The 26,977-nt window shown below is 32.8% G+C and overlaps 1 protein-coding gene across 5 annotated transcripts in view; it reads right to left on the minus strand.

Annotated features, from left to right (window-relative positions):
• Positions 1 to 26,131, minus strand: part of LRRTM4 (leucine rich repeat transmembrane neuronal 4) — a 713,524-nt gene extending 687,393 nt beyond the window's left edge. The window contains exons 1-3 of one of the 5 annotated variants that reach the window (XM_025994447.2): positions 25,814 to 26,131; positions 25,382 to 25,532; positions 22,014 to 23,560 (exon numbers count right to left, since the gene is read on the minus strand). In XM_025994447.2, the coding sequence (XP_025850232.1) occupies positions 22,014 to 23,560; positions 25,382 to 25,385 (1,551 nt within the window). In that variant the 5' untranslated portion in view covers positions 25,386 to 25,532; positions 25,814 to 26,131. Of the gene's footprint in view, positions 1 to 22,013; positions 23,561 to 25,381 lie in introns of all 5 variants that reach the window. The other 4 variants (XM_072767036.1, XM_072767038.1, XM_072767037.1 and 1 more) reach the window with 4 other exon arrangements.
• Positions 26,132 to 26,977: the final 846 nt, after the last annotated feature.

Genomic DNA, 26,977 nt, shown 5'->3' on the forward strand with positions numbered 1-26,977 from the left:
TGTCTTTTTTCTGATCTTAGGAGAAAAGCATTGATTTGTCACTATTATGTATGATTGTTAGTAGTGGATTTTTCATAGAGAAATGCCCTTCTACTACTGTTTAGCTGATTTTTTACTGAAATGTATATTGAATATAGTCAAATGCTTTACCTGCATGTACTGAGACAATTATGTTTAATTATATCATATAATAAATTACATTGATTGATACTCAGATGTTTATATTAACCATACATTCTTGGAATAAACCTCACTTGGTCATGATTATGTATTTTGGGATATGATTTACTACATTTTTTAAAAAGATTTTATTTATTTATTCATGAGAGAGAGAGAGAGAGAGGCGGAGACATAGGCAGAGGGAGAAACAGGCTCCCTGCCAGGAGCTGGATATGGGACTCAATCCCAGGACCCCAGGATCACACCTGAGCCAAAGGCAGACGCTCAACCACTGAACCACCCAGGGGCCCCATAAAACGTTTATAGAATTTTTACACATATTTTTATTTGGTGTACTTGCTTGTGGTTTCCTCCTATAATGTATTTGTCTGCTTTTGGTATTAGTGTAGTGGTGGCCTAATTGAATTAGTTGGAAAATGTTTTTTCCTCTCTGATTTTCTCTTTAATCTTCTGCAATTTGTGTAGAATTTATGTTATTTCTTTCTTCAATGTGTAACAGGATTTACAATGATACCACCTATACCTGGAGTTTCACTTGTGGGAAGGATTTTAAGTACATATATAATTTATTTAATAGACACAAGGATATTCAGGTTTTCTATTTCTTCCTGAGCAAACTTAGGTAGTTTTGTATCTCTGAAGGAATTTGTAAGTTACATACAAGTTATTGAAAAGATGTTTTTAATATTCCTTTGATATCTTTAGAATCTGGAGAAATTTCACCACTCTAACTTTTGATACTGTTATTTGTGTGTTTGCACTTTATTTTGTAGATCTGTCTGACTAGAATTTCATCAATTGCATTGCTTTCCTCAGAGAAAACCTTAGTTTCATTAATTTGATTATTGTTCTGTTTTTTTTATTGATTTTGACATCTGTATTATTTATGTTCTTCTGCTTAATCTGGATTGATTTGCTCTTTTTTTTTTTACTTTTTCTTTCTTTTTTTTTTTTTTAAGAGAAGGTGAGGTCATTGATTTGAAATCTTTCTCCTTTTCTCATACAGGCATTTATTCCCTATAAATCCTGCCTGCAGTAATGTATTTTTTTCCAGAGCCTTCTTTCATATCTCCCTATATCACACTTTTCAAATAGCTTCAAGAATTCAAAAAAACAAATATTTTAAGTCCTGGTCTACATCCACATTCACACACACACACACACACATACACACACACAGTCTGTCTCTCACACAAATGATAGATTGAGTGATTTATATGGAACTTGAAATATGTATATAAATAATAATTATAATCATATCTTATATAATGGTGTATTCCAAAACAATACCACATATTTGTTCTATGCTTAAATTGTTGGTAGTTTAACAGATATTACTGAAGATTAGCAATACCTGGGTATAGGGGTAGGATATTGCAAATATAATAACAATATCACAACAATAGCTATTATTTTTTAAGAGCACAGAATGTGTAACAGAGACAATGTTATGTCTTTTACTACATGATGACTGCATTAAACTGTATAACATAACATAATAGCTTTATTTTATAGGTGAGACAATAGGTTGACATAGGCTAAATAATCTGCCCATAATTCCAGAGCTAAACATTGCAGGGCTAATGTTTTAGATCAAATCTTTTTGACTCCAAAGTGTTTCTAAGGAAAAATCAAATTATTTTATTTTTAATTTCAGCCTCTCCGAGGTACCAGCCAATCTTTGGCATTTGTTCAGATTTCATTACTTGTGAGCCTAAAAACTCAATTGGAAGCAATCCTTCATCAAGAGTTTAACCATATCTCTCCCATATAATAGGAGAAAATTCTACCATCCGTGAAAATTGTTTCCTCCAATAGAACAAGTCATCTGAGAAACTATCTTCTTAGAAATTGCAGAAAATTACAGAAATGTCTGTCAGTCACCAAGTTATTCCTGAGGCTAGTTTCTTCTATACATTTTCATTTAGTGTATTGAAGACCTTTTATTTGCTTTTCAGTTTTCCCCTTGATTCTTGCTTTGCATGTCTTCCAACATTTAACTGAGTATAGGAACCTTCTTGTTAGGGTTTTTCTCTTTCCCATTCATATAATAGACAAACAAACATTGTCATAGCCTTAAATTTACTGATGCTTAATAAACATTAAATATTCTTAGGCCTGGCAGGTACTATTTGTGTTTCCAAAACCCAATTACTCAGAAACCTTGTGGGAAGATATGTTTTTTTTTTTTTTTTCCTGTTGTGTATTAACTTCTACTACCATTGCCTCTCCTCATGCAAAATTCTCTAGGTCTGCAGCAGTACTGTGGTGGCAACAAAATACTTTCTTTTTCTTTTTCTTTTTTTCTTTTTTTCTTTCTTTCTTTCTTTCTTTCTTTCTTTCTTTCTTTCTTCTTTCTTTCTTTTTCTTTCTTTCTTTCTTTCTTTCTTTCTTTCTTTCTTTCTTTCTTTTTCTTTCTTTTCTTTCCTTTTCTTCCTTTCTTTTTCCCTTCCTTCTTTCTTTCCTAGGATATTTTTATCTATAGAAATCTGTCAGTACTATAACCTTGGCTAAGAATCACAATAAAGCAAAGTGCACCATTCTTATCATTAGCAAAATCCTGACACCACTTTATTAAAACCCTGTACACAGGAATACCCTCAATTTTGAAGTGAGCCTGAGTTTACTACCAATCTCTGCATAGATTACAACCCCACCTCCCTACATATGACCTAAACACTTTAAGTTTCAAGATCAACTTGTGAACCTTCCTAGGCTATAGAAATGTATCCTTACCTCTTTAAGAGCAGGTTCTTTGTACTGTTTAGTGGTTCTCAGTTATGGTTGATTTTGCCCACTCCCCCAGAGATTCATTTGGCAATATCTGGAGATAATGTCAATTGTCACAACTGGAAGAGGCAGCTTGCTGCTGGTACCTAATAGAGACAAGCCAGTCATGTTTCCTACAAAGCTAGGTCAGACCCCACCTCCTCCACCACCAATTATCTGGCCTCAAATATCAATAGTACACAGATAGTACAAGAAACCTTGTACTAGGTCACTTTCTACATTAGGAGTTTCAAGTTTTGTAGGGAAATGCATCTATGGGAAGTAGATTTGCCTCAGAATTAATAAGACACTGAGGGAAATCTTCCTGGTTCTAGTTCTCTACATATTTACCTGAGTCTGCCCAGCTATGCTAGATGTTAATTGTGTCTCTGGGATACAAAGAGATCAAGGTATGATGAGAATAAAGAAATCAAAAAAAAACTTCATCAGTTGACTAATTCTGCCATGGTTATAGTTCTTAATCCTAGCTTTGGTAAATTGGTAAATCACAAAGACTGCTTTTAGCTTTTTAAAGCTCAGAATCAATCACTCTAACAGATAACCAAAAAAGAACTTTGAATCAAATCTATTTTATCTGTCCAGAAGTGTTAAAATGCTGAATGCCTCCATAGATATAGACAGATACCCTGATAATCTGCAAGCTATAGAATTAACTGTCCCATTAATTCCTAATGTTTGTTTATTTAGACACGCTGCTTCATATACCACCTAGGTTATTTGCCTCTCTTGCTCTTGAAGGCATATGAGTCTGCCTAGGCTTCATTAAATAGAACCTACTGAAAAACTTTAACAGACCACCACTCTTTTTGCCTGAAACTCATTTGCTTATTTTGGCTTCTTTGGTTTCTCTACTCAAAAAATAGTAAGAGCTAGAAGAAACCTAATTAAAAAAATACTAAAAAAAAATAATAAAAATAATAAATAAAAAATAATAAATAAAAAATAATAAATAAATAAATATTAAAGAGGATCCCTGGATGGCTCAGTGGTTGAGCATCTGCCTTCAGCTCAGGTCATAGTCCTGGAGTCCTAGGATCACATCAGACTCCCCACAGGGAGCCTGCTTCCCCCCCTGCCAAGTCTCTGTCTCTCTCTCTGTCTCTCGTGAATAAATAAGTAACATCTTAAGAAAATAAAAAAATACTAAAGAAGAAAATAATACAGCTCAGAGCATCTTGTCTAAGTCTACGTCCCACTCATTGGAGAACTGCTGCCAGGCTATGTTATTGCATTCTCTTCCCCCAGAAGAACCTTTTTATCAACTATAAACACTTCTCAATCACTTTGAACACTCCTTAATGTGGCCAAAATCATCCACAGTAATGCTTTTCCTCCTCAAAGCATATTATGGAGGTTAGAGAAGAGAATGTTGATGAGCACCCTCAGAGCTTCCTAATTAGTCAACATCATTTTAAAAATTTGACTAATAAAATAGAGGATGTGAAGCTTAACCACTGGGAAGGTTGAGAGATAATTGATAAAAAATGTCCTATTTATTAAACCAAAGAAAATATACTGAAACATGATTGGAATTAATATTTGGAATATTATTGTTTTTGATTACAATAGGCATATTAAAAAATATACCCCCCACATATACACACAACTCTGCATTAGATGGGTCACTGCAAAAAACAGATAGAAGAAATTATTGAAATATAAAAATTCATCATATTCATATTAGGAAGAAAAATAAAATAATTATTATATAGAGAAATAAATGTTCTCCTTTATTCAGCATATTTTAGTATTTAATGATACACTTGACTCACAAATAGACATTAGAATATTATCATATCCCAAGATTAAAAATTTTAGAATTTAAAAGATATTAATTCACTCCAGCTATTCTTTAAAAATAACACAATTCCAAAAAATGCGTCAAACAAATTTTATTAGAGAACTGACATAATAATTCTAAGATTTATATCCATAACATCAAACATCTCACTTGTCTACCACTAGAGAACCATTTTAATAAATTAAAAACAAAGAGGTAGATTTTTATTTGCTATCAGGGGGAAATGTCCAAGATATATTACATGAAACAAATAAATCCAAAGCATACAAACAGAACTTAGATCAGTGCAGTTAGTATAATATTATTTGAGAAGAAAAATGTATTCATTTATATATGCACAGAAATATCCAGAATAATACAGAGCAAAGTGTTAACAATGATTTATTTCTAGAATATGGTTCTAGAGATGATAAAAGGCAATAGAAAACAAGATAGTGGGAAAGAACAACTTATATGTGTATATATATATACACACACACACACACACATATATATAGCAACTTTTATAATTAAATAAATAATTATAATTAAATATATAAACTGGAAAATGATGACCAAAAACAGTTTTAAAATATGGATAATGAAACATATCTTAACCTATTATATTGAATAAGCAGTATGATAAAAGGATTAAGAAAATAAAAAGTTTAATAAAGCACATGCATATTCATATATATTTGTATATATATGGAAACAGGTGAATATATAATCCATGCACATAACACATAAATATATATGCATTAAATAATAGAGGTATCTATAAATATTAAGTGCTTTGTAAATTCACAAATACAACATGCCATACCTATGAGTAAATGACAAGTGAATTTTGGAAAGTGGTTAACATTTTTGTTAACAAAAGTTAGTTGGATTAATGATTTGCATGCAAAAAATAAAACCATGAAGCTATTAGAGGAAAATAAAAATGATTATTTATTTAATATTTTCTGGAGATAACATTTGCACCATACCAAAAAAAAACAATAAAATAAAATATAGAATTTAAATACATGAAATTAATTTTCAAATTACACAGTCAAAAACCCAACCTAAAATAATTAAAAGACAAATGACAAGCTCTGAAAGAACCATCTGTGATGTTTATAAAGCTAAAGGATTAATCAACTAATTTCAAATCAATCAATAAAATAACTTGGCAAAGAACATGAACATAAAATACAGAAGTAAAATATACAAAGGCCAAATAAATGTAAGAAATTATATATATCAATAGTAAAATGATGAATATTAAAAAAACAACAACACCAAAATACCTTTTGATCTCAACTGGAATAGATAATTGCCAAAATTTTTTCAAGTATTTAATAAGAGAAGATGAATTTGAAAAGTCATTATAGATATTTAAGCATTAAGTATTTAGAAAGACATAATGCAAGGGTGGCTATCTTAAGTTTCTTTGTGTCAAAAATGTCAAAACAACCACTAAAACAAAACTGGAATCTGTGTACAGTAAAGTAATATACAAAATTTTCCACTAACCAAAATTATGTTGTAGATGAATACTTATTGATGTATAAATACACTCACAATAGAGTAAGTAAAAATAACAGATTATAAACAATTTGCTTCATTATTTGTATGACAAAAAATATTCTGGGAAATATGCTAGGAAAATGGCAAAAAAAGGCTTATATTAAGGTTATTTTTCCCATTTTTGCCCTTAGGTTTTGACATATTGAACATGAACTATATAATAAAATGGAATATTAATGAAAACAAATCAGTGAGTAAAATATATATTAAAAATGAGTTACTTCAAAATCTATACCATAAAATTTATCTATAGTTTAAAACTTCAAATAGTGAAATAAGCTTATTAATTTTTCAGAAAAAAAATTATTCTTTCAGTAAATGTCCTTTCAATAAACATATAAGACATGGAATGAGGCACTAGAGATATAAAGTCAAACAAAAATAGTCATATATTATCTGCCCTTGAGTAGACAGAATTGAAAGATATTAATCAAATCATTATTAAAGAAAAAAAGAAGTAGTGGTGAGCAAGAATAAAATATTGTGGTTTTGACAATACAAGGATTTCAGCAATGTCTTGAGGAGTTGATGAATGTAAATTAACTAAGTGAAGTGAGCAGTACTTAGGGCTGGACTTATATATGATCTTGTCAAAAGAGAGAGTTTGACAAGCAAGAGGGAAAAGAAAGAAGGCCAGTGTAAAGAGTGTGGAGGCCTCCTGGGATGGACCTCTGAGAGTAAGGGGTGTGTGATGTGAAAACAATCTGTAAGGCAGGGACAAGTTCATCAGTGATTCTAAGGTCATGTTAAATGTTCTCATTTTCATTCTAAGAACAGGACTCCACTAAATAGCTTTAAATTAAGGAGAAGAATGATGTGAACAGCTTTCATTTTAAAAGATGAACCTGTGTGCAAAGTAGAGCATAAATCCAATGGAGCAAGAGATCAGTTATGGAGACTAAACAGGACAAAAATGTGGCTCTAGTGAAGACAGAATGGATGGGTTTAAGAGACTCTTAAAAGGTAAAATCAACAGGACTTCATAATGAATTGTTTTATGGAGTGTAAGGCTGAGGATGGGGTCAGTTGTGATTCCTTGGATTCTGACGTGCAGAAATGTATAGTTTCATTCACAAGACAAGGACCACTGAGAAAAACACAGGCTTGGAAGAAAAGATCACGATTTAGTTTGGAAATCGGTTACAGTATAGATATTTTGACTTCAGATGCCAAATAGAAAATTGTTATAATTTTTTATTTATTTATGATAGTCACACACAGATAGAGAGAGAGAGAGAGGCAGAGACACAAGCAGGCTCCATGCACCGGGAGCCCGACGTGGGATTCGATCCCGGGTCTCCAGGATCGCGCCCCGGGCCAAAGGCAGGCGCCAAACCGCTGCGCCACCCAGGGATCCTTAGAAAATTGTTATAGATGTAAGGAACTCAGAGAAGAGGTCACACAATTAAGGAATAACTTTATTAGTAGAAAAAAAAGGTAAAGTACACTATTTCTCTCTCATTCAGAAAGAGAAGAAGAGAGTGAAGAGGGCACCTGGGTGGTTCAGTGGTCCAATGTCTGCCTTTGGCTCAGGTCGTGATCTGGGGTCCTGAGATCGAGTTCCAAATGGGCTCCCTGCAGGGAGCATGTTTCTCCCTCTGCCCATGTCTCTGCCTCTCTCTGTGTGTCTCTCATGAATAAATAAATAAAATCTAAAAATAAAAGAGGGATCCCTGGGTGGCGCAGCGGTTTGGCGCCTGCCTTTGGCCCAGGGTGCGATCCTGGAGACCTGGGATTGAATCCCACGTCGGGCTCCCGGTGCATGGAGCCTGCTTCTCCCTCTGCCTATGTCTCTGCCTCTCTCTCTCTCTCTCAGTCTCTGTGTGTGTGTGTGTGACTATCATAAATAAATAAAAATTAAAAAAAGAAAATAAAAATAAAAAAAAAGAAAAAGAGAGTAGAGGAAGGAGAGGGAGAGAATGAATGAATATAGGGTTGTAGAGAAAGTGCAAGGATGAAGCCATAAAGAAAACATAATATTTAGTTTACAAAGGATATGAAAAGGAACATGATAAAATGGAAAGAGAATGGCCCCTGTATAGAACTCCGAGGAGGAGAACATTTGAAGATGAAAAGGCCTAGTGTTGAACGTTAAGATATCAAGGTAAAGCAAGAATAAAACAGCCATCAAATTTAGTGTTAATGAAGTCAGTGACAAACTTAGCAAGAGCTGTTTTGATGGCTTTCAGCTCTGATGACAGACTGTAGTGGGTTGAAGAACTAAATGATAGATGGGGAAAGGTAGACTTGGGTAGAATCTTTTAGAAAGATTTTCCATGAAGGGGTGGAATAAGAAAGGGCAATAAAAAGGAAGATATCAGGTTAGGAGACAATTCTATGTAGTTTATTTTGAGGGGTAAGACTCCAAGGTCTTTAAAAGCCTATGATAATGATCCAGATTACAAGTCAGCAAACTGTAAAATATGAGCCAGCGTGTTGCCTGTTTTTGTAAATAATGTTTTATTGGGACACAGATGTGACCTTCCTTTACATCTTTTCTATGGTTGCTTTCATGCTACAATGGCAGAGTTAAGTAGCTGTGACAAAAAGCATATGGCCCACAAAGTCTAAAATATTTACGATCTAACCCATTACAGAAATATTTTGCTGACCCTGATCAGAGTAAAGGAATAATTTGGCTTTATGAGAAAGTAAAAGGTAAGATCAGAATGATAAGGTAAAACTACTTAGAACATCAGAGCCTATTGGTAGAGGGATTCATTCAGAGGCGATGTTAATTCCTTGGGAAAAAGAAAACTGATATAATTCCCTATAATTTGAAGGTAATTCTCTTCCCGTTCTTCTTAAATAGCAGTAAACCCAATAATCCTTAGCAATTATGAAAAAAATAAACTAACAACTAAAATATTAAAAAAGACTAAAGAAATTTTGTATCTTTAAGGAATTTACATTCTTAACGAAAATGTGCATCTAATATCTAACGATTTGAGGGTTTTGTTCTGGATTATAGGAATATGCATCAAAGATACTCACCTGCCTCATTTATAGCTTTTAGTATGGTGGTCCATAGAGACTAAAGGAACAAATATATGACTAGGGAAGATTCTTAAGAATAAATAATTATTACATAAAATAAAAATCATTATATGTGTTACATTTTCAATAATACTGGTATTTTTTCCAAAAAACTGTAAGTCCATATTCTGACTCAAGGACAGCAAAAGGCAAACAAATCTGAATAGAATCTATGTTTTCTCAGTATTATATCCCCAAAGGGACAATACAAAGGGAGTTTTCATTGCCTGTTTTACAAATTTCAAGGCAAAGTTAATGTCTATATTATTTTAACCATCTCAAAGTTAGAAAAAGAGATAATACTAAATATAACTCAACTGATGAAGAGGGAATAGTATCGACCATCCTATCCTGCCTTATTAATTAACAGGAATTTTAAGATTGCAAGCAAGATAAAAGTAGACGCAATGAGAACTGATTTAAGAAAGAATGTTATGAAAGAAATGCCGTAATTTATTCCAGAAATGCAAATAACATTTAAAAATAGGAAATAAAATATGCAATTCATAAAGCCAATAAGTAGAAGGTGGGAGGGAAAGATATGCCTCACAAAAAGAGAAAAAAACACAATTCCAAAAGTCATTTAATGAAACGTAATGTCCATCCTGATAAATGTGTATTATATAAATAAGACTATAGGTATAATGAAAACTGTGATAATTTTTACCTAAAAAAAAATTATTGTATCTGCTGTTGTAAACACAAGAATTGAGCCTAGCATTAACACCTATCAATATAGGTAAACAATACATTTTTTGTGTAATAAATAGGAGAATGAATAAATTGAATGATAAAATGGAAAAGAACACAAAAGGCAGTCCCATTAAATCAGGAACAAAAGATATTGCTTAAAATCACTGTAATTGTTTGATATTCTAGATTTAGCCAATACAAATAGAAAAATAAGAAATCTTAACTCTTAGAAAGTTAACACAGTTAATGTTTTACAAAATTATGTTTGAACTAGAAATTAAAAAAAATTATCTTTGTCTCCTGAAATTAATGGACTTGTTAAAACGTTGATAATAATTTTATATGCATCTATACACTTATGGTCTTATATATGCATTAGAATTTTAAAATAAAACAAATCAACTCATCTTCATTGGAGACACAAACAATAGGTGGTGCAAATTGAGCTCTATGCCACTTTTATGTTATCCATAACATTTCCCTTTTTTAAAAAACATTTCACTTTGACAACAGTAGAGATATCAATTATTTCCAAATTTATTTATAGGTCCATATAATCCCAGTCAAAATACTCTGTGTGTGTGTGTGTGTGTGCGTGCGTGTGTGTGTTCAGGAAGATAAAGGTTACAGAGAGAGTGGAGGAAGAGAGACATGCAAAATTTTATTTCAAATAAAAATAGCAAAAAATAACCAAGACAGTTTTTAAAAATATATGTGGAATTTAGTAGAAGATTCCTTTGTAAAAATTAAAATATATCTTAAAATCATACCAGCATAAAAATATGCTTCTGATACAAGAATAGTGAATACATGGTCAAAGTATAGAAACACAAAAATGACATGGATATATGAAAATTTTACATTAATATAAGGTAAAACATACTGACAAAATTGTAATTCTTTAGTGAGGAAAAAAACAAATTAGTTCCATATTTCACATTATATATTAAAGTATTTTTTAGATAGATTGAAGAATTATAAAAATAAACCTATAGAGGAAATGATCAAAACATAGTGAATGTTTACTTACATACAAGATGGGAAAGGCCTTTCTAAAAATAAAATCAATTTAACAGAACATAATAAATACTGTTGACCTCACGGATTGTTCACATATCATATTTGAAAATAAGATATCCAAACAACACAGAATATTGCAACAAAAATTCTAACACGTGAAGGTTAAAGATGTAAATATTAAACACTAAAAATAATGTGTCAACTTGTTTAATAAAAGATAATATATAATGTTGGTGTGTATGTGGGGAAAATGTTAAAACTTAAGCAATGCATGTGTTAATACAAATAGGTATATATTTTTAGGGGATAATGTAGCAATATGACTTAAGAAATTTAAAGTTTTCATTCTTTTGGCTATGCATTTTCTCTTCGCGGAATCTACCTAAATGAAGATGTCATTGTAGAACTATTCTAACAGTAAAAACAATTCAGCATAAATGTCCAACAAAAAAGAAGACTTAGGTAAAAGATGGCATATTTCAGGAATGTAGTTTCAACACACAGTATTTTAAGCAGTGATTCTATTCATCACAAAATGTGAACCTTAAAGTAACAATATATAAATCTGTACGTACAGTTTTCAGCGCCAAATTAATTTTATAATACACTACCTATACATATAAGTAAAATGGAAGAATTTTAAAAATATTATCACTGCATAGTGAAAATTTTTGATACTTATTTTGTTTTTGTAAATAATCTCATGTTTCCAGAATTTTTGAAAGAAGTAGTCATTTATAATTAGAAAATATTGGAAAACAAATAAGATACATCAGGTTAACACGCAAAATTATATCTCATATTTCAGAAATTGCTTAGTATCTATAAAGTAGAATTATTCTGATAACAATGATAAAATATTATATTTGCATATGGAGCTAATAACTATGTTCCAATAAATTTTCAGTAAGAAATGCAGTAAGAGAATGGATACTATTATCTCTATAGGCCAATGATGTTTGCCAAACTTCATGTTTTGGTGAAGAATTTATATACATTTTCAAGGAGGATGGAATGTCAAATTTAAAGAGCATTAAGTTGGAATATTGATTTAAAGTCATTTCTTATCATCCAGTCATTTGAGGAAACACAGACCATGAGTGGACAGAGAGCCAAAGAGATTATGATTTACAAAGTTATTAAAATATTATATTGATAAATAACATTATTTTATCCTTCAAATTTCAAGATTAGAATCTAAGCAGTGAATCTCAAAAATTAAAAAAAATATTCTGGTTAGAGTTCTGTAGACCAAATCCAAAGAGTATAAAATGGATTCACTATCTGGCAACTGGAGAGGGGAAAGAGTTTGAGAGTAGGTAAGTTCATAGCTAATGACTCTGTAGTCACTCTTTGTGGCAGGTCAGAAACCAGTGGGAATAGCTAGCACTGAATTGGCATTCCTGTTTCATCGGGAAAACATGAGATCCCCAGGTGGCATGGGTCTAATGTTAGCACTTAATTACCAAAGAAAAGATAGGCACAGTTACCATAGGAGACAGTAAAGTCAAAGTGGTCATCAAAATATTTGACTCAAGAGACCCATGGAATTGTCTATTTGAACATGGTGTCCCTAGGAAAAAAAGTACTTGAGTAGTAATTCCTACATGATCAGTATAAGTAGGTCAGATCTAGGTCAAGTGAACAGAAGTATAAGTTGAGTCATGAAAGTAGTGTCATGGCCTCATAATCAATTCTCAGACTTGAGCCAATTTACAGATTCAGAAACATTTGAGTGAAAGGTCAGATGCTCTTGAGGAAAGATGGAGCTACCTGTCAAAAGGTATACTCTTAATCTTTCTCCTAGCCATTCCCAAAGAAACAAACAGCTATTTATCAAGGTGACTGTGCAATGGGGAAAGTGCCATAATAGTTTTGGGGGCTTACTGGACATTAACTTGGAAGTAATACTAATTCCTGCAGATTCAAAACTTCACTGTGGTCCCAGAGTTAGATTAGGGGCTTACGGTGATTGATGGAGTTTAGTTCAGGTCCAGTGGATCCATGGTCCCATCCTGTAGTTATATCCCTAGTTCCAGAATAGATAACTGGAAGAGACATATTCAATGACTGGAAGAATCCTCATTTGGGAATAACTCTGCTTTTCTAATCACAAAGAAAATAACTTACTGCCTTCTCCAGAAAAGATAAAATTTTGTCTTTTGTCTGTGGGGTATTTATTTTTGTTAAGGACATGCACTAGTAGTGCCCTCTATTTCACAGCACACAATAGGATCACAGGAGGTATTCCATGGGAAAACTCAAAAAGAAATGTATTTCACATTAAAATATATTATGAGTATGGGAACAAAAATAGGAATTATATAATAATCTATTTATTCAAAAATAAATGCTCATATTATATTCAACCACAATAAATATTTATGTACATCAAAGCATTAAATATTATATATTTTTGCTAGAGAAATATCAGGTCTTCTGAAAAATATATATTAACTTCTTGTTATGCATAAACACTTTGGGGAAATTAAAATTGTCTCCACTTGTTAAGAAAATGAACTGAAGGACAATACTTGATCAGAATGGAAATTTATAAGTTGTTTCTATAACCCATTTCTTCCTTAGAATTAATACTAATAAAAGAACTGTAAATGCTACTTTCTTTGAAATGTGAATAAAATGTTCAGCCAAGGGAGTATTTTATAAATCCTGAGGTATTATTTATATATTAGTGTGTCTGGTACCCAAACTAAATTACAGCTCAGACAAGGGACTGAAAGGTCAGGTTTATTATTCACTTTAGTAAAAATGTAACCACAACACTTGTTTCTACATCAGGGAGTATTATAACCATCATTATAACTAATAATAACAATGAAAATAATACAGCCACAATGTATTTTGCATTTTTCAGTAGACAGTAGGGCTTATGGCTAATAGTCATTTATATTTACACTGAAGCTTTTTATGGAGGAGTTCAGAGTGGTTTTCGAATAGTAGCTCATTAATCATTTCAACAAGTTAGTTGGAAAGTTATTATCCCAGTTCAATAGATGGAAAAATTATATCACAGAAAGGTCAGATACATATTTACTTGTCCAATATTACAGAAGTAAAGTGAGTCAGTTTCAAGTCTCCCAGACCTTTTCTTCACCCCTTGATCTAACCATTGGACCAATGCAATTTTGGTCCATACTATGGTTTGACCATCAACCTAAAGTACTTTAAGGCTGATCTCTCTGCTAAGACTTTTACAGACCTATAAACACAGAAGAAAATAACAATTTTTCATCTGTGGAGATCATACTAAAAAAGATTCAGACACAATCTCTATTTCTTTTTTAAGTCTTATTAGAAATATTTAACAATATTGGTGTCAATTTAAAATTGTGAGTATCAAAAACTTAGTAGTGAAATGCATCATGATTAAATTTATGCTGCAACAAACAAGCAATATTTTCAGGGCTTCAGTTGAACAAAAATGCATTTAATAGGAGGTACTTAAAGGAAACAAGAAATCAACTTTTAATAATTCCTACCCTTGCAAATAACTAGATCACTAGGCAAAATGAAAGAACTGATGATTCTAAATGTGACTTGGGGGGAGGAAGGAGGAATTAAAAACAAGCACAGAATTTAAACTCAAAGACTTTCTCATTGGTTTTAAAAAATCGGTGTAATTTCAATGCTTTATATGATAATACTTAATTTTAAAAGAAGACAGTGAAACAAAATTATTATTCTAAAATGAAAATATACTGTGATATGAATTAAATAGAACTGACTAAATAAAATAACTTCAGGTATTTTTCCTCTTTGTCTATATTATTAGCTATTCCAAAGTCCGTGTCTATATAGTTCTGCACTAACCTTGTAAAATGACCCAAAAGTGAAATCAGTTCATGACCATACACATTCCTATTTGGAAGTATATATTCACTTATGAGATCCTAAAAAAGAGTGAGTTTTCTTAAACAAATCCATCTATATCCACTTTAGCTTGCCTGCATTGAATATTTAAATATACCATAATTTTTTTTAAGTTTTTAAACTCAGTGGGATTTGAAGATTTCAACCACTGAAATAGTAGGTAAAAATGACATAAATTTATGCAGGAAATTTTGTTTTATTAGTACAGTTATCCTTTACCTTAAATTTTTCTTTAAAACCAATGTGATAAAAATGTGTAATGTATCTTACTTTCTTCCACAGAAAGAATTTACATTTAAAAAAAAGAAAAGGAAAAGATGACACTTCTTGCTAGGTTTAATGATTATATCTTTACCCTTTTGAGGTCTGAGAATTCAGTAAATATACAAAAGACTGAAGTAAAGGAGAGAATAGAACTTTCCAAGAGATGGTAGGATGGACATCCAAAGATTCAGAAAACAACCATGATAAATGACAGAAGAAACAAAATTATTTTGATGGCTTTAATTTTTTTTTTAATGTCATGCCCAAAGATTTACTTTTGAGGCAGTTCATATGAATGGGACAAGTAATAAAGAACAGGGTCTATTGAAGACTGTAATATATATTACTTTAATATTTGTGTGCAATATACATTTTAGCACTTCAGAAATATTTAGGTGGGGTATATGGGTATTTAATTGCACATGGTTGATTAAACACAATTATATTTCAGTTATTTTTGGTATTTATATTTAAGAACACCATTTATATAATATCAAAATATAAAATCTCATTGCCCTAATGCAAACAATAATGCTAAATATCACAATCTTATTTAGTTATGCATGTGTTTACTACTTATTTGATATCGAGGCAACAGTTTTTGTTCAATTTTTTCCTTTTAGTCAAACTTATTGATAATTTTTGGACAAGTTTTTTTCTGATTTTTAAAAAATATTTTCACAATTCCTTTCACCATTCATTAATGGATATCAGCTTTGCTGGCTTTTCACTCCCAAACCTTAAGTTGATAAGTATGTAAGATTTGGCTTAAAGCCAAACATCTTACTCTTAAAAAACAATTTTCCTACCTCTACATTTGTTTAACTTTAATTTCTTTTGACAATGAAAACATTATTTTTTAAACTATTTAGCAGGAGTATGAATCATAGCATTTGCATATATTGAGAAGTTTTAAGCATATTAAAGCAGTTTATTAAAAAGCCAGTGATTTTGATACCAGAGGAAATAATGTGCTTTTTCTCAACTTTCTTTAATTCACAGCTAAATTTTTAATGGCCTATGGAGTGCCAAGAAAAATACCCTCATAATTTCCCTTTCATTTTAAAATACTGAGATTTTGTTAAATTCACCTGACGAATGAGACCTCTTTTGGTACTATAAAAAGCAATTTTAATTTTTAAAATATAACATCACTTCCAGGCTTTTCACTGATTCAAATATGCACAAATATTTCAAATCTCCCCCATTGTCTGATTTACAGGTTGCAAGTGTTTCACTTTGATTTAGTGATTCATGAAACTCTAGAGATATGAAAATTCTGATGAGTCACCAAGTCCCCAATGCTAATATTACTTAGCAACTTCCAATACATAAAGCTATCTATAAATGTAATTCCTGAGAACTAGGATGACTAGATTTTATTCAATATAGAAAAGTCACAAGAAGAAAAATTCTGAAATCATATGAAGATTACTGGGGTATGTCAAAAGCTGTACATTCCTGACCATAGCATAGTCAGACTTTTCAATTTGATAACTTACTAAAATTTTGTCCATGACATGCTAATGCAAACTTATTCTAAAAAAGGTAATTGAACCCCTTATCATCAGTTTAAAATCTTTCCTAAATTAACTATGTCAGGCTTTTTTGGAAGCTGTCACTCTTTACAATTACCATTTGCAGATTCTAATGAAAACTCTATTCACAAATAGATTTTAACTGAATCAAATTCAGAAAATAGTGTTTTTAAAAAATCAGTCATATTTTAAATGCTTTCAAAATAACTGGTTACTTGCCAGAATTTAAAAGATATAAAAATTTGTGTGTGTGTGCTTGCATGTATGCATATGTGTGCATGCATGTGTATTATACATTTTCCCCTCAAGCATAAAGAAATTATAATGTTCCTCACCTGAGTATGCCAATTTTTATTAACTAGAGAAGTTCTTTCTTTTCTCATTGACAATGAATATAAATAACTCATTTTTTCCTCCATATCCTTTGCTCTTTTAGTCCTGGGAATGACTGCTGGGAGTTTACAAAATTTAGTAGTCTGAGGAATGCTTTGAGTTGGGATATATTGTGCTAGTTACATATATTCATTTAGTGATGGGTCAAAGAGATATGAAGTGACTAGCCCAAAGTCACACCAAAAATGGCAATGTGTAGTTTAAATTCTGTTTTTTGAAAAAGAACATTAAGACAACCTAGACATGAGATACTAATAATTTTAGAGAGATTTCAACATTTATCTAAAAAGTATATTCGTGACTAACAAATTCTGGTAATTATAACACAGGATTCCTTCACCAATATTTCAAATGTCTAAAATAGACAGGAATTTTAATGGAAATCTATTTCTTTCTCTGTGTATATGAACACGTACACATACATACACACAAACACACACATATTCTCACACATATATATACTTCATGTGAATGTACAAAGTAGAGTTTCAATTATAACATTTTGACATAACACGGCAGTAGTAAGCCACCAAAATGAAGTTTATTTTCTATACTTTCGTACTGGTAAAGTATAAATTAAACTGAAGGATATTGGGCCTGCTTCACTTACAAATCCTCTTTGAACATGCTTTTTAGTTCTTGGAAATTCATCTAGTATGGTTGAAAATGCCAATTTCTGAAGTGTAGAAATAAGCTAATAATCCCTCTTAAATCAATAGTTTGGATCTGATATAATATATTCAATAAAAATAAACTGTTAGAAATGATCTATACCACCCAATGCACAGCAGTAAAAGAAATAATGTAAGCCCAATAACAGCCATTATATTTATATTTTACTTGATTTTGAAGAATTTTTACTAAAATATCAAATATTAGAAAATATATATCTAATGTCTCCTATACTCCCATTTTCCTAATGGCAGCACTCTTAGCATTATGGGATCATTAAATTTTATATTTCAATTAGTTAAGTTTTAAAATACTTTGGATGGAGGATTTCTTTAGAGACCACTTTCATTTATTCATTCATTTTAAGGTTTTACCAATTTCATTTTTTTTTAATTTGCAAGACAAACTTGAAGTGTTCTCTTCTTTCCTATAGTCACAATGACTAGTTTTAAAAGGTCCTTGCTATTTTCATTTGATAGAACATATCCTTGAAAAACCAGGCTATCATGGGACTCCTGGGGGGCCCAGCAGTTGAGTGATTGCCTTTGGCTCAGGGAGTGATCCAGGAGTCCTGGGATCAAGTCCCACACGGGGCTTCCTGCATGCAGCCTGCTTCTCCCTCTGCTTATGTCTGTCTCTGTGTCTCTCATGAATAAATAAAATATTAAAAAAAAAAACAAGAAAACAAACAAACAAAAAAAAAACCAAGCATTCAAAAACTTTGTTCTGTATAAATTTTAAGTAAAATTTGGTAGGCAGAATAAAGTAACTTCATAATGCTTATAAATATTTTTTAGTGAGATAAAGCTATGCAAAGTTTCACAAACTATTTTCAAAAGTACATATTGCAATTTTCTCTCTTTTTTTGGCAATTTTCTCTTTTAATAATACTTTACTAAGCTTTAGACAAAGCTTCCTTTTGGCTTTAAGTTCTTTCTAAGCACATATTGAGGACAAATTAAATGATTCAGTTCAATCAAGCACACTGCTCCACTCAAAGCACCATGATTAAGATGTATGTATCTATTAGAATTGTGCCATATATCATATTAATTATTCACAACTATCTACTATATTCTTCTTTTATAGATATAAGAGATTTTTACTGCCTAAGGTATTATAATTATCTTCTTCAAAGTATTAGCCTCAAATATGCATGTGGAATTTTCAAAACTAAAACTTATAAAGAATATAACCAAATTATTCACTTATTGAACGCTATATTTGTATGTTAGCTCACAGACACCATTCTAATTAGGAGTCTTGATATTTTTATTTCCTTCTTAAAAGGAATAGACAAAATGAATATTTTAACCATATTTAGATCATGATAACTAAATGTAACAGTTGTATAAGTGGAATTTTCAATTTAATGCAGGTTTTGTTCAAGGCACTGTCTTAGAAAATTAGCATTTAGTGCTAAGTTTCCTAATTAAATATTTATGGCTTTATTGGGTAGAGTTTGGTGTTTTGAATTGAAAGAAAAAGCCTACCTCACAAAATCGTATTATGAATGTTAATGACTCTTTATTTTTCTAAGCTACTCATATGTGAGGTTTATAAAAACTCCAGACTACAACTCAGCATACCTCTATACTCCTAAGAAATCACAAACTTGGACAATTCACTTCTCTCTCCTGGCTTCATTTTGTAGAGACACTTTCTCAACAGGAGAAATTTTACTCCATGGTGACAAAGACATAAGGGGAGTTATGTCTGCTATCATAATTTCTAAGAATTTGCCTTTTCTCATTTCTTGTATCTACCTATAACTGTAATAGATTGAACATCCTATAAAAAGGAGAAGTGGTTGCTGCAATGTTCTGATGTGTTTGTGTTTCAAAACAAGTTAACATTCTCTCAAATGTAGCTTTATTGGACCCCTTGAGATAATGGTCTTAGATGTATAGCCTACCACTTTCCACTTTTTATGGCATGGAGATTTTGATCTACTTCAGCAGGGCTGCCATTTAAACTTTCTTCATTACAATATTTAATTAAATTCTTCATTATTTAATGTCTTAACACCACATTCATCTCCAATAATAATACCACTGCAATTTCATGACCATAACCTCCCCACTACAAACTATATATAATATCAAAATGTGTTTTGACGTACTCATATTTTTATGGAATAAAACATGCTTTTATTTTCTTCCTATCATGATAAAGCCTAACATCTTTGAAAGAATAATCTCTGGAACTAAAGGTCTCTGAAAAGTTTTAGACTATACTCAGGTCCTAGTTCTTTAAGAATCTTTCTTCTTAAAAAAAATATTTCTTCTTTCTTGGTGAGTATTATAAACAAAAATCACTTTTCTATGACAAAAGTCAAGAGAAAATGAATGAATGGACCTGGATTTTTCCTTTCTTTTTTATGGTACTAGCCTTTAAAAGGATCTCAAAATATAAAGAGAACCTAGAATAAAACAAGATGGATGAACTTCTTTTACTAATATTCATGTATGTTATATAAATATCAACCTGCAACAAAAGCATCAAGCCTTGTTAAGACTTTTATACAAAATCTTTTATTCTTTTTAATTTCAATATCAATTGCTCATACAGTTTTCTTTTAGGGATTTATTATCTGGGATTACTTTTCTTATTTTCAATCATATACAAAAAGAAGAAAATGAACTCTCAAGAATAGCTCAGTATTTCAAATTCTACTAGGTTGGAGAATATTTAAACCCAGTGCCTCGTCTGAAAACATTTCATTAGCATCTGCCTTTAGGACTATAGAGAGATTGGGTATATATTATCAAAAAGCAAATTATTTTTTCCAACTGTTATAACTAGTAATAAAAGGAGAAATACTCATGCAATACTCATGAAAACTTTCCTCTGAAAAACTAACCATCTAAAATCGAATATTAAAACAACATACTGCCAGAACTTTCTTTCTCCATTACTTTATTCTAGTAACAAGGCCTTGGCAGTCACAGTCTTTGTACTTTTTGATCAACTTTACCAAGCAAAGAACAATTTGCATCCAGTACTACTTATCAACAGGTTGGAAATCTGTGACTATTTTCTACTCCTACGCATGTTAGTGTAAGTGCTCTTTAAAAGTAAATGATCAGAAACTGGATCCAAACATATTCTCTCATGAAAATGAAAATAATGTAACATGGAATGCCTTCATTTGAAGCTAATATTACAGAAAGGGAAAATACCAGGAACTCAAATCTCTCTCGCTTTATTTATAAATATTTGCATCACTTAGTTTTGGATAAGCTTAACAAGAATACACATTATTTCTTTTGGGGATGACAGCAACATTGACAAACAGTCCCTGTTATGCCTGTCATTATGTTATTGCTAAATCATCCACAATATCATGACCTGATTTTAGTTACCAGGGACATAGCCAAAACATGGAATTTAAGTTTCATTGTGATTACATACAAATAGCCAGCACTTAAGAAAACCTATGAAAAGTGATATATGTCCAGTAATAAAAAAAAATGAAAGGAAGGAAGAAGGAAGGAAGGAAGGAAGGAAGGAAGGAAGGAAGGAAGGAAGGAAGGAAGGAAGGAAGAAAGACATCTTTAAGGGCCTAATACAATTACACAGTAGGCCTCTGACATTCTCTATGCTGGTATATAACTAAATGGCAAGTAACACGGAAACAGTTATCCCTGTGAGATCCCTGTTGCATGCTTTAAGTATAACTAAAAATTTACAACAAAATCAACCCTTGGGTAAATTGCTCTTTGGTTTAAATCTTCATTACCTCCTGGAATTTTGGTAAAATCACTTTGTTTTTAAATTAAGCTGGTCCCTCCTTCTTTACTCCATTACAGAAGTCAAACAACAAGAACCAGACATTAATTTTAGAATGAAAAGAGTTTTGTGTATATGTGTGTTTTTAAGTCCAACCCCTGTATACAAACTGTTAAAAAAAACAGATGTTTTAACATAGTGTTTTATTCCAACTTAATCTCATCCTTGAATGAACTTCCTTCAAGTTTCAACCATTAAAAAAACAAAAACAAAAAAACAGTCAATTTCCTGGTGGTTGTAATTTAATTAAGTAACCTCTCACACTGAGCAAAAACCCAAAAGCAAAAGGGGTCATTAATCTTTCTAGTGATTAGACACCTCTAGAGCTTCAAACATTTACCTCTCCTTCCCCGCAGTAGAAATGCTTTTAGGAGGATCATGGTTCATACCTCACATTCCCTGGAGCCAGAGATGGTATATGTGCAGGGCCCAGATCCATTAACGGATATATCCATGGTCTCAGAGTTTGTAGGCTTGTAGTCCACATAATACTCCTGTAAAGGGGAATTCATTTGTCTTTCAGACTCTCTGGTCTTTTTCCGCCGCCTTTTCATAAGAGAGTGTTGCTGAAGTTGTTTCATGCTGGCTGGGTAGCGTTTCCAAGACACATAGATTACCAAGAGGATCATGGCCACCGAGAGAAACAGAGCCACACTCCCTGCAATAATTTTGTGAAATGAAACATGCTCATACTCTTGCTCTGTGCCAGGAATCTGAAACCCTGGGGAAGGGCTTGGTGTTTCAAGGGTGGGCTGGGTGGGGTCAGATTTGGAAAATGTAGGTTTAGGGATAATCAGAGGCTTCTGGGGCGTTTGGGGTACCAGGTGTGATTTTTCTGTGTTGACCACCTGAACTTCAGAGCAGATATTATATGTTTCCACTGCATCACTAACCTTTTCACCCTGGATATGTTTAGGTCCTGCACATATCATGGTGCTTTCCTTATTTCCTTTGAAATTCTTAAGCCAATAAAATAGAGGACAAATGCTCCGACTGCATTCCCACATATTTCCAGACAAAGTGATGGATATTAATGATATCCACGCATTGACAGTTTCCTGTGAGATGTTGGTAAGCTTGTTGGAATCCAAATTCAATTTTTGCAAATTGGGTAGACATTTAAAAGTGCCCGGCTCAATTCCTTGGATGTCATTCCCTGATAAATCCAAGTTGTGTAAGGAACTCCAAGTCCATGTCAAGCCTTGGCTAATGGAGCGAATCCTGTTCCACTGTAAGTAAATTGAGCGGAGATTGAAGAGACGTGGAAAATGAGCAAAATTGATCTTGGAAAACTGATTATGCTCCAAGTGGAGCTCTTTCAACTTCAAGAGGCCAGCAAAAGCATTTCGGGACAAGCTTCGAAGACGATTGTAACCCAAATCCAGAAAGTCAAGATTTCGACAGTCTTGAAAAACTCTTATGGGCACAGTCTTTAATGAGTTAGATCTCAAGTGCAAAATGATGAGTTTCCGAAGACCTTTAAATTGTTCAGATTGCAATGTCTGAAGTTTATTGTAGGAGAGATCCAGATTTCGGAGATTGGGAACTGGGTGAAATGTTTTATTGTGCAGATAGGTAATTTTGTTGGAGCTTAGAATTAATTCTTTCAGTCTACGGATCCCTTGAAATGCATCTTCATCCACTGAGCTAATGTAATTATGGTCAAGATAAAGCCATATAAGCTGGTTAAGGCCGGCAAACTGATTGGATTTGAGTTTCTGAATGCTGTTGAACCTTAATGATAAGCCTTGTGACCCTCCAGAAATGTTCTCAGGGATATCTGCGAAAGCATGAGACTCACAGTATACAATTTTGCCATCACATCTGCAGTTCTTTGGGCAAGCTCTCTGAGCCCCCGTGAGCATAACAAGCAGCAGTGTAGGAAGTAGCACTAGCACCACACGCATGCCTCTCAGCTGCGTAATTAAATGGAAACCTACAATATTAAAAAGAAGACAAATGCACATTGTAAAACTATTAATATAAATCACCACCAGCTTACCGATATCGGGCATTTCATCTCGTGTAGTAATGGGACAGTTGATATACAAATAATGTATTTAACATTTGAAGTCTTATTTTCTTCAGTGTTGTACATTTGCTATCATAAGGTTTCCTTCTTTCTTCCTTGATTTTCAAATCACCACAGTGCCGTGGAACTAAAGAAAAGCCTTCCCGAGTTTCTTGAGTTCATATGTTCGTCAACACTGAAGAGCACACAGCCTGCTTATCACTTAATGCCAACACTGGAATAACAATATTTGGCTAGTCACTCTGTCGAACATCAGTACCAAAAGGAAGAGTACCAAGTCTTCTGGTAATGGCAAAAATGTGACTTAGAAAACCCCGTACTTGTACATCTTTCGTAGTTAAGCAAACAGGCTTTGATTTGACAAGAGAGCTTCAGTAAGCTGTCAAGGTAACCCAAGTTTGCTCTGCCTGAAATTGTATCCTTATTGCATAATGGAATAACAATGCATGGGCTCCGAAAAAATGGCATTGGGACTAGGATGGGCAGCCAATGAAGCATGGTATGAAGACTAATAACAGTGTGAGGTAGTCTCAATGTGTTAATAAGCATATATGCTCTCAGCTTTCAGGAAATTCTGCCTACTGTGGCTCTCCTGCCCAGGGATATACCAGCTCAGAGCCCTAACTACTGGTAACACAGAACAGTCCAAAGTTAAGATTGTCAGATTCTTATTATTTGCATAAAATGCAAAATAATCTTGTGTAGTATTAGTTTTGCTCTTATTTTTAACATAGTTGCTTTTGCAAATTTGGGGGATCAACAAGGTAAAGCAGTAGACTGACTAGTCCCCCTCCTCCCCTTCATCTCGACCTGCTCAAATTTCTCACTTTTTTTTTTCCTCCCCTACCTCTATTAACTTCAGAAAACCTGCAAAGTTGCAATGTATTGGCACTTGTGCTGCATTTCCAAGTCATAGCATGGTAAGGGGCTTCTCTCCTCTGTCAACAGTAGATTTATTATTTATTAGCGGTAGGGGGGAAAAAAAACCTGTGTGCTGCAGTTTATTCCTCTTAAATATTCATTTTTAACCAAGAAGCAATCAGCCAAACCTCTAATCAAAAAACTCTCCTTCTTTTACTCAACCAGTTTTTTGTTTTGTTTTGTTTTGTTTTGTTTTTAATTTGAAACCCGATCTTGCTCTCTGTCCTCTTGCCAGCTACAATCTCATTGAAATACATTCCAGCTCTTCCAGACAGGAGAAAGGGGGGAAAAAAGCCAGTCACACTTGAAAAAATAAGACTGGCAAATGACTGCTGGAAATTTGGAAGCTGTGTTCAGGATACAGCTTCAGAGATAAAACAACCCCTTGTGCGACCTCTGATAAAGTAACGACCCCACCCCTACAGACACGCAGTAAAGTGTTAACAATCTTCCTGACAGCGACCAGAAATACAAGCGTGGTTAATATTATCAAGAAATAGAACCAAACACAGTATTTATCTCATGCTTAATTCCCAAGCTGTAGAAACACACACACAAGAGACAGCCTTAAAGATATTTCTCTAGAGTCTGTTTAAGTCCGCGTTATGCATTTATGGATTAGAAAAAAAACTACTAAAAGGAAAATGATCTAAAAATATAATAGCAACTATACTGAGTCAACTGGCAAACTCAGAGGCTGCTGCTTTTTGCCTGTTTCCCCGTCTTTTATCAGCTAATGCCACGACTGAGAATAGGAAGCCAAGAGGATCAGCTTTGCAAAGAAGGAAACAAAAGTTCACTTACCCATCCTTTGTCATCCAAAAACGGTTCCCCCCTCTCTCAGCTTTCTTCTTATTTGGTCTCTCGTGCTGAAACCACCACCACCTTCATGACACAGTGCGGCTGTCATTCACACCATTCAGATCCGGCATGTGAGCTAGAAGCCCCATACAAACTTCCCCGGAGAGGACAGGCAAAAAATATATATACATATATGAAAAAAATCAGCATGGGGTGGGATGGGGGGGCAGGGAAAGGAAGCCGTTGGGGGGGAGGGGGAGGGCCTCTAGGCTCTGAGGACCATTGTGTAATTCACCAGAGACCCATCAGCAGTAATTGGCAATCTGTGCAAAAAAGCTACAGCCCATTTCAAAGGTAACCAACTTCTCTGTAAAAAGAGAGGTAAAAAAAAAAAAAAAAAGAAAAGAAAAGAAAAAAAAAAAATCTTCAGAATACCTGGCATTCCTTATTGTGCTGGCTTTTGCCATTCCCAGATAAAGCAATTCATCCTCTGGATTTTCAGTTCTTGAAGCAAGTAGGCCTCCTGTGCTGTATGAGACCCCAGTTTAAAAGCTATGCAGGCTAGGTTTATCCATTTAGCTGGTCAGGTTTAAAGTGTTTTGTAGCTGTGCTGAGAGGCAGCCCTTGTCTAATTCAGAAGGCTTTCCAGAGACTGATGATGCTCAGAGCTTGTTGGTGCTAATGCTTGAGTTTGTGATACACTGAGTGCCCTCCGCTGGAGAAAACAGATTGCACATTAAAGACGGGAACAAGTGAGCCTGTCAGTGGTGTGCAGCCTTCCTTCTCTCAGAAAGGGAAATTAAAGGCACAGGATCACTTTTTTTTTTCTCTACAATAATATGTATATAGTATGAAAAGCTTATGACAAGGATTTCCATTCAGTGACATTAAATATTGAGTAAAATACTGGCTCTCTAAATATTATCCAATTAGCTGTTTTTAAAAGTTGCCTTAGCCCTTTTTTTTTTCTGTACATATCACATATTTATTATCTTTCTTTTCAAAAGACAATTTCAGTTTTGTTTTTGTTGCTGTCCCTTTATTTATTTAATTATTTTTAAGCAAACCACATAGAGAAGTAATCATACTTAAGGGAAAAATGTAAATTCCTAACTTTTTGATCATTAAATACATTCTGCAATTTTGCACATCTTATTGAACAGTCTAGATCATTACTTTCTAAAAGTGTGCATTCTTAGTCTTTAAGTACTTATCTTTAATACTATTTTAACCAAATGTGCAGGCATCTAAGAGACATTAAACGTTATGTAGATAAGAGTATCATTTCAGAGTATAATTGACATCCTTAGTGCAGTCACTATATTTTAAAATTATCTACATTAATAATGTAATTTCTTACACAAGTTATTTCTAATGTGCAATTCCAGAAAAGCAAAAGCATATGAGTTCTACATCACTGTTTTGTTTATCTAAAATTTGCAAAATATCCTCAAAATTAGGAAGGATGAAATGATAAAAGATCTGAAGTATGTATTTTAAAAGCCTCTACTTTCCTTCAACTTGTACTGGACTTTGAAAAAAAAATAATGATGCATCACATTCCATTTTGTTTCTCTTCTTTACTTGTTTATCAGAATG

Source organism: Vulpes vulpes, chromosome 8 (genome assembly GCF_048418805.1).
Source record: "Vulpes vulpes isolate BD-2025 chromosome 8, VulVul3, whole genome shotgun sequence".
NCBI lineage: Eukaryota > Metazoa > Chordata > Mammalia > Carnivora > Canidae > Vulpes > Vulpes vulpes.